General features: G+C 36.4%; 1 protein-coding gene across 1 annotated transcript in view; it reads left to right on the forward strand.

Annotated features, from left to right (window-relative positions):
* ASCC3 (activating signal cointegrator 1 complex subunit 3) overlaps positions 1-16,043 on the forward strand; it is a 336,030-nt gene that overhangs the window by 289,951 nt on the left and 30,036 nt on the right. The window contains exon 37 of the mRNA XM_065911620.1: positions 14,271-14,495. Within this exon, the coding sequence (XP_065767692.1) occupies positions 14,271-14,495 (225 nt within the window). The remainder of the gene's footprint in view (positions 1-14,270; positions 14,496-16,043) is intronic.

The following is a 16,043-nucleotide window of genomic DNA, read 5'->3' on the forward strand; positions in this document are numbered from 1 at the left end:
CTCATGAACCAGAAGACTAATATTGTTAAGATGGCATTACTCTTTATATTCATCTACTGGTTCAGCACAATTTCTATCAAAAATCCCGGCTGACTTTTTTTCAACAGTTGAGAAGCTGATACTGTAATTCATGTGGAAATGCAAGGCAAACAGCAAAGCAGTTTTAAAAAAGAACGAAGTTGGAAGACTCACACCTCTTGATTCAAAACTTACTACAAAGCTAGTCTAATCAAATAATGTGGCAAAAGGAAGGCCTTATAGATCAATGAAATAGAATAGAGTGCAGAAATCAACTCTTACGTTATAATCAATTGATTTTATACCAGGGTGCCGAACCAATAAAATGGAGAAAGAATGGTCTTTCCAATAAATGCTACTGAAGTAATTGGATATATGCATACAAGAGTATAAAACTGGACCCCTCCCTCATGCCATACACAAATATTAACTCTAAATTAACCATGTACTAGCTAAAACTATATTACTCTTAGCAAAAAGAAAAAAGATATAAGTTTTCCTCACCTTGGGTTGGGTAGTGCCTTTTTAGAGAAAACACCAAAAGTGCAAGTAACGAAAGAAAAAAGTAAGTAGATAAATTAGATTTCATTAAAGAAGGTTCTTGCGCTGCAAGTGATACTGTCAGGAAAGTAAAAATAGCCCACCAAATGGAAGAAAGTATTTGTAAATCATGTAGGTGATAAAAGACTTGCATCCAGAATATATAAAGAATTTTTCATTTCTTTTTTTTTGTTTTTTTTTTTGTTTTTTTTTTAATTTTTTTATTTTTCAGTGGGTTTTGTTATACATTGATGTGAATCAGCCATAGAGTTACACGAATTCCCCATCCCGGTCTCCCATCCCACCCCCCTCTCCACCCGATTCCTCTGGATCTTCCCAGCCCAACAGGCCCGAGCACTTGATACATGCTGTTCTTTCGAAACTTCCCACCCTCCCCTTCTCCCACAGAGTTAATGGCTCAACTTTAAAGGATATGAACAGGCATTTCTCCAAAGAGGATATACAAATGATTAATAAGCACATAAAAAGATGCTTCATATCAGTAATTATTAGAAAAATGCAAATTGAAACCACAATGAGATACCAGTTCATACTCACTAGGATGATTATAATGAAAAAGACAAAGTATTGGTGAGGATGTGAAGAAAGTAGAACTCCTCTGTTGCTGGTGAGAATGTAAAATGGTGCCGCCACTTTGGGAAACTGACCGTTCCTCAAAATGTTGAGCAGAATTACCATGTGGTGTTCCAGTTCCACTTCCAAGTATATACCCAAAGAAATCAAAACATGTTCAAACAAAAACTTACAAATGTTTTTTCATAGCAGTTAAAAAGCAGAAACAATCCAAACTATGAATAGATAAAATGCGGTATATTCTTAAAAATAGATAACAATTGATTTTCACTAGTTGGCTCTAGTAGTCCACTGGTTCTCCCCCTCACAACTCTTTTCTTGTACAATTTTCTCAGTAGATCTCTTGATATTGTTTCTTATAAGCTTTAAAATACTTTAAAAACTTTAAAATAATAAAATTTAAATAATAATAAAATAAATAATATGTAATAAATATAAAATAATTTGTATATCAGGACGGGGAACACATGTAAATCCCTGGCTGATTCATGTCAATGTATGGCAGAAACCACTACAATATTGTAAAGTAATTAGCCTCCAACTAATAAAAATAAATGGAAAAATAATAATAATAAAATAATAAACTTTACAAACTTTTTTAACTTAAAAAAAAAAAGGTACCTCTGAACATTTATAGGTCACCCTTAGTCTGAACAAGAAGAAACCTATTTATTTGGTTTTAACATCCTCGAATTACCATCTTATTATTTTCTTTCTCCTGTTCACTGCCAAAATAAAAAATGAAATCTCAATGTGTTTCCATCTCTTTTCCATCCATTTATTTGTAACTTCCTGCAATCTGGGTTGTTATTTCTCAGATTTTCCACAGCTCCCGAGTGCCCTCAGAATCACCCAGTGCTATTGTCTTTTCTTAGTGCTCATTCTCCTTGATCTTTTATAGCATTAGACAGACACAGGTTACTTCTTGATACTCTCTTCATCTTTCAAGATGTTCTTTCACATCTTATCCCATTCTTTTTCTTATTGTTTGACATTGGGTTCCTCTTCCTGTGTCTAAACTCTAGTTGTTCTCAATTTTTTTTTTTTCTTGCTTTCCTGTGTACTCTGCCAGGTCTCACCGCAATTCGTTTTTGTTTTTTTCTCCCCACAATTACAGTTTAAAGTGTTGCCTTTCAATGGGTGAACCTCATAGCACAATCTACTCGTCTTGACCTCTCGTACAAACCGTGGTTCCAACTTCTGCGTGCTGACCGGACATTCCCACCTCATTGTCCCTCTGTGACCCAGACTCACCATGTCTCAATCTTCCTTTTCACTATTCCCAAAATTCCTGTCCCCATTTCTGTCTGTTGGTTGTCTTTGCATTCTTTCATACCTCCGAGATGAATTCCTTCGAGTAATCCATAACTCCTACTTTTCTCCTCCCCAATTCCACACATTATACAAACTTCCAGGACTATTTCTTCATAATTGTTTTCTCAAGCTTCTCGGACTTTTTAAAGATTGTTCACTCTTCGGCTCCTGTCAGAGTTTTCATCACCCTGTTTCAAAACAATTGTGTTCACCAGTCTCCTAAATGATCTTCCTACTTTAGCTTCTATCTCCTCTAATCTTCCAACTCGTTTATCTGTTTATTTGTTTTAGAACATCATTTGCATCATTTCTCCCCTTAGAAATCTAAAATTATGTCAATTTTAAAGCATTATTTCCTTAACCTGGGTATTTACTTCACAGCCGTCCTTTTTAGTCTGAACCTTCTTACTCTCACCTATAAACAGGCTGTATGGATGTCAACTTCACACTTTTGTATGATTCTTACCTGGACAATGTCTAACATTCATCCATAGCATCTTGTCTCAGCTCCCTCTAAAATATTTTCTTATTGAGATGCAGTGGTTGCTACTTTTTCTAAATTCATGACACCAGTGTTTGTTTCACTCATTCATCAATCACGCCTGTATTATCTTGTTATGTTTCTTGTATATTGGCGTGTTTTGATATGTCATTTTTAGATTTATTTTGCTTTCTGTATATGTATATATTAACTCCTGGGAGAAAGATATACAGTAGCTGTTAAGTAAATTAGAAGTATTTTAATGTTTCCACATTGCATTTTATGTTTTAATTTTTTGCATTTTTTATTGTCATTATAGTCTATAGAAATGCAAATTATAAATAAAAAAAAGTTGCCCTAGTGAAAATGCGAAGTTTTAAAGATAGGATCAAGTTGTAAAAAAAAAGTTTGTTTATAGCTTCTAAAGATGGACTGCAAAATGTGATATTTAACCATGCATAATTATTATATATTGCTGCTAATCTCAGTTATTCCCTTTTAGGATTCAAACCTGATAGCCTCAAGATTTTTATTCTTAACAGGAAAATATCTAAACATTGTTAAGCTATAAAGCATTTTTATTATATCTTTGAAAACTGAGGAATTTTTTTAAGTTTCATCAAAGAACAATTTTTTAGGGACTTAGCTGTAAATCCTGGGAAATAGAAGTTTTTGATGGAATTCTTACCACTGAAATTATTTTAAGTACAACAGACCTACTGATATTCACTATTGTAAGATCCCTTAAAATCCAGCTGTCAACCAGGTGGTCATTCTTACAATGGAAAGAATAAGGTATTATTTCTTGTTCATATTTATTTTTGGCAAATGATTCTGTGGTTGCCCTAATTGGTTGAAGGCCAAACATATGTCCATAAGTTTAAGACATTGATATAAATCAGACACATATTCTCAACATAAGGCCTGATAGGAAACACACATAGATCTATGAGTAATTACAAGTATATCTGTCAGTGTTTACATATTTGCCATCTGCATATGATAAAATTATTTTGATACTTTATTCCAGTAAAGCAAATTGTATGCATATTGGACAAATATTTTATTGCTTAACTAGATCTTAGTTTTACCATTTTCCAATAATGTTTTATAACCAAGGGGCTCTTTTGTTACTTTTTAAGTTCATTCCTGGTATATCTTTCACTGCACTTTGAGGTCATTATAAGTTCCATATAAATCTAGTTTTTAGCAGTCTTCTATTTTAGAGATGAACTTTATTATAGTGGTATATAATTTATTCACTTTGAACAGATAATTTGAATAAAAGTGTAAGTCCTAAGGTTAAAAACAATATAGCTTAAATATATATTTGATTTAGAAAACAAGTTATGTCAGTTTTTTCATAGATTAATGGTTGAATATAAGGTAATCTGAAGTAATAAAGATAAAAATAAGAGGCATTTTTTTTAATCCCTTAATATATCTAGACCTGGATCAGTAAATGCCAGATTATTTTTCAAATACTATTATAAAATATATAATATACAAATTAATTTAATCCTTCAGAAAGGCACAGAAATTAAACAGGGTTCCTACCTGGGAAATTTACTGAAATGCTTTTTCTACAGCTTCAGTGGCCAACAAGCAGCGTTGGAATGTGAGAAACCAATTTTGGTTTGTTTTAACGCCTCAGAATGTTACAGATTAATCGAGTGCTACTTAAAGTCTAGAACTCATTAACTTTATATGTTTTGCTTTTCCCATGACAGATTGTTACAGCATAAAGCATCTTTCGCAGCTCCCCTGGTCAGGTTTACCATCCCCTCTGTCCAGGTGCCCTCTTACCTGTTCTGCACCTGTTCGGTGCAGGCGGTGATGTGTCCAGCAGCGTAAAAGCACCAGATTCCTGTTACATCAGGCTTACTTACACACAGCCAGGCAGCAACCTGTTCCGGCTGTTGTTACCTCGGTGGTTTGCTTAGGTGAAGCAGACTCTTCCAGTCACTGCAGCTAGAGTAAACACACTCACACATATACAAACAGAACTCATTTGTTTATGCACGTTCACTAAAGAGAAAAAGCAGTGTATATACTACTCCTTGTTAACAAATCTAAACGGTAAGCTGCATGATCAGCAAATTAAGGACCACAATGATATGTAAGACTTACATATCGAATAAAGGTACCCGAGTCCTAGCTAAACCCAAGTGCTCCTAATCTCTGAAAGACATACCTCATCAGCATAGACTGGCCAGATTGTTCTTCCAAGAACAAGCAAAATAAGTCAGTGATGCAGCGCTGTGAACGTGTCATTATGTAAGAGTGTATATTTTCACTAAACTAAAACCAGTGAGAGGCCTGCCGTGCTGCGGTCCATGGGGTCGCAAAGAGTCAGACATGACTGAGCGACTGAACTGAACTGAACTGAACTGAAAATCAGTGTAAATATACAAGCAAAATATAGTAGCATGCATACATATGTTTGTGGGTTGTTGTTTTTTCAGTTTTTTACTTTATGTGGAGTAGTTGAGTTTATAGCATTTGTCGAACAGATTGAGGTTTGTGGTGAAAAGGGAAACAGAATGAAAACTATTGAGTGAACAGCAGGGCCCATTGGATGTGATTATGAAAGATGTTTCTTTATGATTTCTCTTTTGCAATCGAAAAACAGTAGCAGGGGATTGCAAGCAGAGTTCATCATAGATTGTCAATCAATCACTGTCACTCAACATTTGCAGGGAAGACATCTTTATTCAAGGACAGCTGGGCAAATCAGAGACATAGATTTGCAGTTAGTAGCCTGTCCAGCCAACAGTAAACAAGGACAGGGAGACAAACCAGCCTCTCACATGAAAATATAATGGACTCAACTGACCTCACTGCCCTCCATTCAGCTCCAATCCCAGTTGCATAAAAGCTTCATTGCCCACTTTCAATTTCCTTTAATTACCTACATGATGTAGATAAGAAAATGAACCTCACTTACACTCAGTGACCACACACAGGAAATTAACTGGACAAGTTGTTTAGAATTAGAGGAGTTATTTGGAGATAAATAGAGTATCTTACTGTGGAAGAAGAGGCTAGAAAGGGGTTTTGTTTGCCCATTTGTTTTTAAGCAGGGATTTTATCATTTTACTAGCACTCTCTGCAGATCCTGGGTTTGCTGCTTTCCTAATCAATCTAAATAAAAAATCTCCTTTGTAAGTATCCTGAAACACACAGAATAAAATACTTGAAGGAAGTGAGAGCTAAGTAAATTGGTGAAGCAAACACACCACATGCTAAAGAACTCAGAAAAATTGTGAACTGGAATGCCAGGAGTAAATGATCACGGTTTTCACAAAAGGGTCTGGTGGAACAATTGAGCGTTAAACAGCAGTGTCTTCCACAAGTCTATTTTAAGTGAACCATAATCAAACCATGAAAAATAAATTCAAAATGCTGATACTGTTTTTATATATTCTAATTGATCTAAAAATCAGTATTTTTGTTTCATTCTTGTGGGTCACAGCATTTAAGTTTTAATTAGAAAATACTGTAGGATTTCAGAGTACTGTAACTATCCATAACACTTTTTCTTCAGAAAAGTTGCAGCAGGTGCATAATATAAATGGTTCTTTCTCTTCCCTGTCCCTTCATTGTATTTTGAGTTAGTTCACTGAAGAACACTGAAAAGAGCATCTTTCCTTAACACTGATATGCTTTTGTGAACATTTAATTAATGTAAATTTAAAAGAGACCTAGTTGGAGATTGGAAGCTAAAACCTGCAGTATCAAACCTGTAGTTCAAGAGAATATAATTTCTGAATATTTTATCTTTAATTTGACTGTGTCTTGTATTGACAATATATTCAAAAAATCAATATTTTCTGTAACACAGTTACATAAAAATTGAATGATTACTTGGATAAAATGAGTGTGCCCCTAGTAGTAAAGCATCAGTTAAAAAAAATAATAATAACCTATTTCTTTGAAAAATATTTAAGAATGATGATATTTTAAAATGAGTTAATTAAATGTCATTTTAGGTAGGGAAGTATTTTTACATAATTGTAAAAAAGGTTTATAACTGAAAACTGTGGAACAAAACTCAAATAATTGAATCTTAAGGCTCAGTTAACTTTCTATATAGTATCAGATATGAGGATTATTATCATAGTAATAATGCCTGATGTTGATACAGAGTCTTACAGATTTTAAGTGGTTTCATAAACACTATCACATTGAATCTTCACACCAGGTCCGAATTTAAGATAAGGAATTTGGGACTTAGGGAGGTTCAGTTACTCTCAGAAGGTCACATAGCTTGTAAATGGCAGAGCTGAAAATCCACCTGTTATATCAATTCCCAGACTCAGTGTTCTCTCTACCACCTCACATGGTGCATACCACCCTCATGATCTGTAACATTTCTTAGGGGAGGAATTACTTGCTACATTCTTTGGATTCCCCTTCAAACACTGGAACAGAAAAGGAGGGACCCTCAAAGGAAGTAATAGCTTTTAATGAGACTTCATTTAATTATGGATAATTTTTAATTACAGAAGCTATTATCAATTTGATATTTTTAAACATAAATCAAATGTCATCTCTTTGAAGATCTCACAAACACTGACTTTGTAAAATTTAATAATGAAAAAGACATTACTAATCAAAGTGAAGTGAAAGTCACTCAGTCATGTCTGCCTCTTTGCGACCCCATGTAGTCTGCCATGCTCCTCCATCCATGGAATTCTCCAGAATACTGGAGTGGATAGCATGTTCCTTTCTCTGGGGGATCTTCCCAACCCAGGGATTGAATCCAGATCTCCCCCATTGCAAGCAGATTCTTTACTGTCTGAGCTATCAGGGAAGCCCAAAAATACTGGAGTGGGTAACCTATCCCTTCTCCAGCCGATCTTCCCGACCCAGGAATTGAACCAGGATCTCCTGCAATGCAGGCGGATTCATTACTAGCTGAGCAACCAGGGAAGCTCACGGCCACAATGTCCAACATTTTTTGCAACCCCATGGACTGTAGCCCACCAGGCTTCTTGGACCGTGGGATTTCCCAAGCAAGAATACTGGCGTGAGTTGCCGTTTCCTCCTCCAGGGGATCTTCCCGACCCAGGGAACCTGCGTCAAACCTGCGTCTCCTGCATTAGCAGGCAGTTTCTTTTTTTTTTTTTTTTCATTTTATTTTTTTATTAATTTTTTTTCATTTATTTTTATTAGTTGGAGGCTAATTACTTTACAATATTGTAGTGGGTTTTGTCATACATTGACATGAGTCAGCCATGGAGTTAACATGTACCACTGAACCACTGGGAAGCCCTAGTAATCAAAAGAATAATATTAAATAATAAAATCCATGCAAGTATTCTTAAGTGTTTTCCTGTAGTAAGAGGCTGTGTCCCTCTTTTTGAACTCAAGTTTGAACCTTATCCTATCACTTTTCCCTTTTTTGCCTTAAAAAAATTTTTCTTTTTACTGTCTTTCAGCTCAGTCATAACTTCCTCAAAGATACCTTCCCTCTGACCCACTGTTATTTGTACCCCTCCCTTCCTTGTCCAGTTGTCATTTTACATTTATTCATGGTCAATTTTGATTAGGGTTTAGCTCCCCCATTTGACTATGAAGCTTAATGAGAGTAGGGGATCGATTGTGTCTTTTTTTTTTATCCCCACCGTTTGGTACCAAGCAATAATATATGCTAAATAAATATTTGATAAACAAATGACCAAGAGATTGTCCATTGTGTTTATTAAAGTATTTTTCATTTTTATTATTAAAGTGTATAGATTTTGCAAAGAAATTAAGGACCCCTTGGCTTAATTAACAAAGGAACTCTTTGATTGCTTTTATGCACTAAGAAAAGCCATCACTGAATTAAATTTTTCAGTAAGACTACTGTCTGGGTAATCTACATTAAAGATTTGATTGCCCCCCTAATCAACCTAGAAAGATCTCCACTGCAGAGCATTTTTTCCAACCTAAAATGTACTCAGCTGTTAGCAGACTCATCTGATATTGATACTGCTGGCAGTGAGCAAATTCACAATCCTGGTGAAGCAGGGGATTAAAGCAATAAATCGGGGGTAATTCAAGCAGAATTGGCATGATTTGGAGAACAGTGGAGTCACATCTTACATACACTTTAGATTCTAAAGTAAGCAAATACACTAAGACGCACTAATGATTAAAGTTACCTGAAAATAACCCTAAAAGTAGAATAAGCATAATTTTGAGTAGTCAGTCTTGTTCAGATATGCCAGTACTCAGTCACTTCAACTCCACTGGTTTTCCCTCTAGTATTAGAGCAGATCGTTGTTTCTTTAGCACCAAATAAAGTAGTCGCTTGCATTTGGAAGTCATGCGTTTTGAAAAAAATGTGCATCTTTGGATGCTGGAATCATACATCACACTCTCAGTATTTGCGAACTAAGAGTGGGAAATGCCTAGTTTATATTGTTGCCTGCTAATCAATCAATCGATATCTAATCTATCTGTTTCTCTCCCTCTATTTGTCTCTCTCCCTCTCTCTCTCACACACACACAGAGTGTGGGAAAGAGGGGTGTGTAATGTATATAATAAAATGTGAACAGCATTGTGCAGAAGGAAGTGGATTACTTAGACAATACTATTAATTAGTGCTTTTAGCCAAATCCTTTCCATATAATTTGATTTTAATTTAACTTTCCATGTAATTTATAAGTCTAAACCTGTTTCCTACATATCTGAAACCTGGAGGACCAATCCAGTTGTCAGTATTAAAGTAGTTATTCAATTTTCTTTTGGTAAAAGATCAGTTGTTGTTCAGCCGCTCAGTCCTGTCCGACTCTTTGTGACCCAGCACGCCAGGCTTCCCTGTCCTTCACCATCTCCCAGAGCTTGCTTAAACTCATGTCCATTGAGTCGGCGATGCCAGTGGATCAGAGGTGGTTGTGTTTTTTGAACAGTATAAAGAAATCTAAATATAAATAAATTTTAAACTGTGAAACATATTTAAAGCTGATTTCTTCTCCTCCCACCTCCACCTAGCTATCTGGGTTGTAGTCCTTTCTTTAAGTGTATTTTGCACGCTTAACAGAGAGCTCCTGCTCGCTGAGTGTTCCCAGCCTCTCTGTTATTAATAGCATCATCATTCTCCTCATCCCTGAGGCTCAAACCGTAGACCCCTCCTTATCTGTTTTTATGGATCTGCTCGTATTATTTTCTGCGCCTGGAATGCAAGGAATCTCTCTCCCTCTCTCCTCTTCTGCAAATTATTCTAAGCCTCGAACGAACACTCTCTCTTTTAGGAAACTTTCCAACACATCCAATTCACTTCAGTCCTCTTCTCTGAATAGCAGTATTTTATTCTGCACTTAAAATAAGTATTTATATAAGTTGTTTTCACTGATATCACTTTATTTTTTTAAAATAAAAGGTCATGTTTTAGATTTCTGAACCATCTTCTTCCTTATCTGCTATTGCATTTTCCTTAAGCTATTTGGCAAGGCTGAGATGGACAGGCATTGATGGGGATTTGAATGGAGCCCAGATACTAGGTTGAGATATGTCAAGCATCAGTTGACAATTTATCAGCCCTGAAATTTACCTGAAATCAAAAATAATAGCCCTGCCATGTATAACTGGTCCTTTTTTGGCAGATGACTTGAGAGAGAACAGGAAAGAGTTGAAATGACATATAAAAAGAAATCCAAGATGACCCATAGAGGCAAAACATTATTAACTGCTAACATGTCTGTATATACTTCTCACATAAAGCAGCACAAACTGGTGAAGACAGTGTTCAAAATAGTGTAAAACAGCTGTGATATTTTTGCCTTACAAAACAAAGTAAGACAAGAGACATAATTCATGAGAAAAAGTCATGATTGTTTTAATATTTCTATTAAATATCCTGGTTCTAGGAACACTATTCACGTGTCTGTTCATCTAGGTACCATCTGCTTATCTTCGGTATCAGCCTATCTGTCTTTTCCTTCAAGAAACCTTTATGACCACCCTAATTTGGTCAGATTTTTTTGCTAAATTCTCATGCCCTTTTACATATTTTTTCTTCATGGAATTTATCATCATATCACAGTTGCATTTTTGTGGCTGAATAATGTCTGTCTCCCTCATAAGGTGGATATTCACCAAATATTTGTTACTGTTTTCTATTTGTTGCCCTTGTTCTGTGTTCCTGTTTTTGTCTTTCTCTGTCTTCTGTTGTCTTATTTGAGCATTTTATATGATTTCATTTTCTGCTTTCTTAGCATATCAGTTATATATATATATCTGTGTGTATATATATATAGTGGGGGGGTTTTTTGCTTTTTTTAGTGGTTACCCTAGAGTTTACAATGTATGTTTACAAATAATTGAATTCCACTTTCAAAGTAGCAGTATACACTAGCGGGTAATGTAAGTATAATAACAATTATAATAACAATCATAATTCCTTCCATTTCTTGTTTCATTGCTGTTGTTCATGTCACTTATATACAAGTCATATACATAAGCATAAGACGTATGCATAAGCATACGTGATTGAATGCACTGTTATTATTTTGAACTAAGTGTTGTCTGTTAGAGTAATTAAAAAGAAAAATGAAAGTTTTTATTTTTGCCTTCACTTATTCCTTCTTCAGTGTTCTTCTTTTCTTTATACAGTGCCAAATTTTAGACCTATATTATTTTCTTCCTCTGCAGAGAATTTATATTTCTTGCAAGGCCAGTCTACCAGTCTGTTGCCAACAAATTAATTCAGTATTTCTTTGTCTGAGAAAGTTGTATTTCTCTGTCCCTTTTGAGGGATAATTTCACAGGGTATAGAACTTTAGGTTGGTGGAATTTTTTTCTCAACACTTTAAATACTTCATGCCACTCTCCTCTTGCTTGCGTGGTTTCTGAGGTGAGTAATTCAGAAGTGACACTTACCTTTGCTCCTATATAGGTAACATGGTTTTTTTCCCTGTGGGTTGGTGTCTGACATTAATGCGGAGGGGGCAGGATTTTCTATCGTCATTGTTTCAGCTGTTTCTTCTCTTTCTTTCTCTCTTCTCCTTCTGGTATTCCCATTATATATATATATTACACCTTTTGCATTGTTCCACAGTCCTTGGATATCATCTTGGGTGTCCTTCAGTCTTTGTTCTCTTTGCTTTTCAGTTTTCAGAGATGTGATTGTTATATCCTCTGGCTCAAAAATTCTTTCCTCGGCCACGTCCAGTCTCCCAACAAATCCACCAAAAGCATTCTTCATTTCTGTTAGTGTTTCAGTCTTTAGCATTTCTTTTTGGCTCTTTTCTAGGATTTCCATCTCTCCACTTCTGTTGTTCACCTGTTCTTGTGTGCTTGGTCACATCCAACTCTTTGCAGCCCTGTGGACTGTAGCCTGCCAGACTCCTCTGTCCATGGGACTTCCCAGGCAAGAATACTGGAGTGGGTTTCCTTCTCCAGGGGATCTTCTTGACCCAGGGATCAAACGCACCTCTCCTGCATTGCAGGCAGGTTCTTTACCACTGAGCCACCAGGGAAGCCCTCATCTGTTTTTACATGCTGTCTATCTTATCTGTCAGAACTCTTAGCATATAAATCATTATAAAAGTTGTTTTAAATTCCTGCTCTGATAATTCTAATATCCCTGCCATGTCGGATTCTGATGATGGCTCTATTTCTTCAAACTGTGATTTTAGCCTTTTGGTATACCTTTTTTCTTGATAGCGGGACATGGCATATTGGGTAAAAAGAGCTGCAGTGAATAGGCCTTTTGTAATGCAGTGAGGTGGGGCACAGAGGTGTAGGGGGACTATCCTCTGGTCCAGTGATCAGGCCCCATGTCTATAGTGACTCTAAACTGTGAATTTCACGTCTGTTTCTCAGTTTTTTCCTACCCTCCCACCTTTGGTGGGATAAGATGGCTAGCATGTGCTGGAGTGGGATATTTCCATTCTTCCGTGTGCAAAGCTGGAACTGGTTACAGTTGGGTGTTTCCCTTATCCAGGTCAGATAGGTTCTGATAATATCCCAGCGGGTTAGGCTCCAGTTAACTGGTTCTCCCGAGAGCTGGCCTTGCTGAAAGGACAGACTGCTCTAGCATCTTTCAGAATGGTTCTTTTCCCCTCCCCTTGCCAGAAGTCCAAGGGGGTTTTCCTCTGGTATTTGACTGTAGGAATCTGGTTGGGCTCCTGAAGGTAAATCTCATAGTATTGTGAGGCCCCTCCAACTTAGTCCCCGTGGAGCTTTTAGCTCTTGGAGTTGCCCACACTGAATCTCCCACAATGCATCAGTTACAGTTCAGGTTTTCTTGCCTTCACTTATTCCTGTGACATTTTCTGCCTATGATTCTCTGCTCCTCTTAGCCGTGACTCGCTGCATTTTGCAGCCTTGGGGGAAGCAGTTTGTCCTGTGTCCTCCCTTCTCATGTGGATCCAAGACCATATCTTGTTGGTTTTTTCAGCCTCTTTTGCTCTTTTTTTTTTTTAATTGATGTATAACTGATATACAATGTTGTGTTAGCTTCTGCAGTATAGCAAAATGTCAGCCTGTTCAGCTTTTTACTTGTTAGGATGGAGTGGTGGCTTCCATGCTCCTTGCATGTGGAACTGGAAACCCTCAAATATGAACAATTTTATTTTAATCTAATTTATCATAGTAAGTCTTAAGTTAACGATCCTGGTCTTCACCATTTTCCTACCTCACCAATCCTATCCTCATCCACCTTTCTCCCAGCCCTGCCTATTTCTTCCGCTCATCCTAAGTCCCCAAACTGACTGTCCCTTTAATACTCTCTACTTACCATATCATAGCATTCATTTCCACTTTGTAGAACTTGTTTTTTCCTGATGAACTCTCAGTTGCCGATTTACTGCTGTGGGCCCACTGTCAAGCATGGTGTTTGATGCTCACTAGAATCTGTATTACTTTTGTTGACCGTATACATAAGATCATACATGAGTTTCAGATATATTATAAATTACTAGCTTTTGCTTAATATTAATTGTGTGTGTTTGTGTTAGTCACTCAGTCATGTCCAACCCTTTGTGACCCCATGGACTGTACAGCCCGCCAGGCTCTTCTGTCCATGGGATTTTCCAGGCAAGGATACTGGAGTGGGTTGCCATTTCCTTCTCCAGGGGATCTTCCCGACCCAGGAATTGAACCTAGGTCTCCTGCATTGCAGTCAGATGCTCTACTGTCTGAGCTACTAGGGAAGCCTGATATTATTAGTAGTATTGAACAAAGCAAAATTTTAAGGGATATGGTTATCTTAAGGTTTTTCTAAAGATTGTTTTAAATGTTAGTAGTTAAAGCTAAGTACAATAACTGTTATAGTTTTGATCCAGTACATTAATATATGTATCTATGTGAATTTGTATGTTTTTTCAGGATGCAGAAGAATATACTGATTTGCCAGTAAGACACAATGAAGATCATATGAATAGTGAACTGGCAAAATGTCTTCCCTTGGAATCGAATCCTCACTCATTTGACAGCCCTCACACCAAAGCACACCTCCTTCTGCAGGCGCATCTCAGCCGAGCCATGCTGCCCTGCCCAGATTATGACACTGATACCAAGACAGTGTTGGACCAAGCTCTCCGAGTATGCCAGGTATGAAAGTCATTTCTAATTACCTACATTTTCTCTGATTCTTTCTGGATTTTTTCTTTTTTTTTTTCCCCTGTTGTAGAAGAAAATATACTTCTTGTAGAAGAAAATACATGGTGTAGAAGAAAATAAGTGTTTAAACACTTTTATTGTAGCATTACTGAGAAATACCTAATGAATCAAATCAAGAATTTTTGAAGGAAAAGAAAATGCAAATGCAATAAGGTGATAGTTTCAGCCATCCATTCAATCAAAATTTATTGAAGGTAAACGGAGTACCAGGTATTTTTCTAGGTTCTGAGCATACAGCAGTGAACAGGACAGAAGAGACCCTGCTGTGATGGGCTTTCACTGGAGATGTAAAAGACAGACAATTAAAAATATAAGTCAAGTGGCAATCACTGCTGTGTTGAAATAGTAATAAAGTATAATAAAGGAAATTTGGAGAAAGATGGAGGGTGCCATTTTGCCTATGAAGTTGTTTAAGAAACAAAGGGAAGGGGGTGAGCCATGGGTTATCTGTTTAGGATAGATTCTAAACACTCAGAAGAGCTAGTGCTTAGTTCTTGTAGGAACTTGCTAAGTATATTAAAGAAAAATGAAGGAGGCCATTGTAAAAAAAAGTTGAAAAGGAGTGGTTTGAAATGAGATCAGAGAGAGTGGGCATGGAGACTATAGAGAAAATGGGGTCAGGTCATGTAGGGAGTTTGTAAACCATTGTAGAGATTTTGGTTTTACTCTGAATGAGAGAGAAGCTGTAGAGTAACTTCCATTAGTGGTTCATTAATGTTTATGGTGGTTATATTGATACCTATGAATATTTGCCATATTAATTAAAACATAAATTCTCAACTATTACTTCATTTGAAAATAACAGTTATAAACCCATTATATGTTAGAGATTTTTCACAGGAAATAACTATTTTTGAAAACAATGAGAAGTGTAATAGTGTTTTACATTTTTGCAAATATCTTTCATATCTCACTTACTAGAAGTCAACTCATTTATCATCTTTTACAAGCAGTCTGTTAAAATATGATATTTTAATTGAAGTATCTAGAGGAAATCCAGCCTCGGAGAGATACGTAGTTTAAAGAAGAAAGAGTATTTGTGTAGCCTCTTCAGAAAAGTGTAAATATTCTCTGATACTGTACAAAACCTTGACATGTGATATTCCTTAGTTAGTTGCCATGTGGAATCTGAAATTGTTATCTATGAACTTTATAGCTTGAATAAAGTTTATTCAAGCTTTATAGCTTGAATGCTATAAGGCCATGCAAGAAATGATGGTGGTTGGACCAAGTTGGTCTGGGTAAGACTGGTGAAAAGTAGTTGGATCCTGTATATTTTTTAAGGAGAATCTGTTAATGAATTGAACAGGGTTTTTAGGCAAAGCGTGGAGCCAAAGATGATTCCAGAGCTTTTCCCCAGGGCCACTAGGAGGCTGGAGTTGCCATTTCCTGAGAGAGAACTATGAGAGGAGCAGGGCAGGAGAGGCACACTTGAAGGACTGAGCTTATAAGAGACTGATTTTCTACTTTATGCCTTTG

Source organism: Muntiacus reevesi, chromosome 19 (genome assembly GCF_963930625.1).
Source record: "Muntiacus reevesi chromosome 19, mMunRee1.1, whole genome shotgun sequence".
Classification (NCBI taxonomy): Eukaryota; Metazoa; Chordata; class Mammalia; order Artiodactyla; family Cervidae; genus Muntiacus; species Muntiacus reevesi.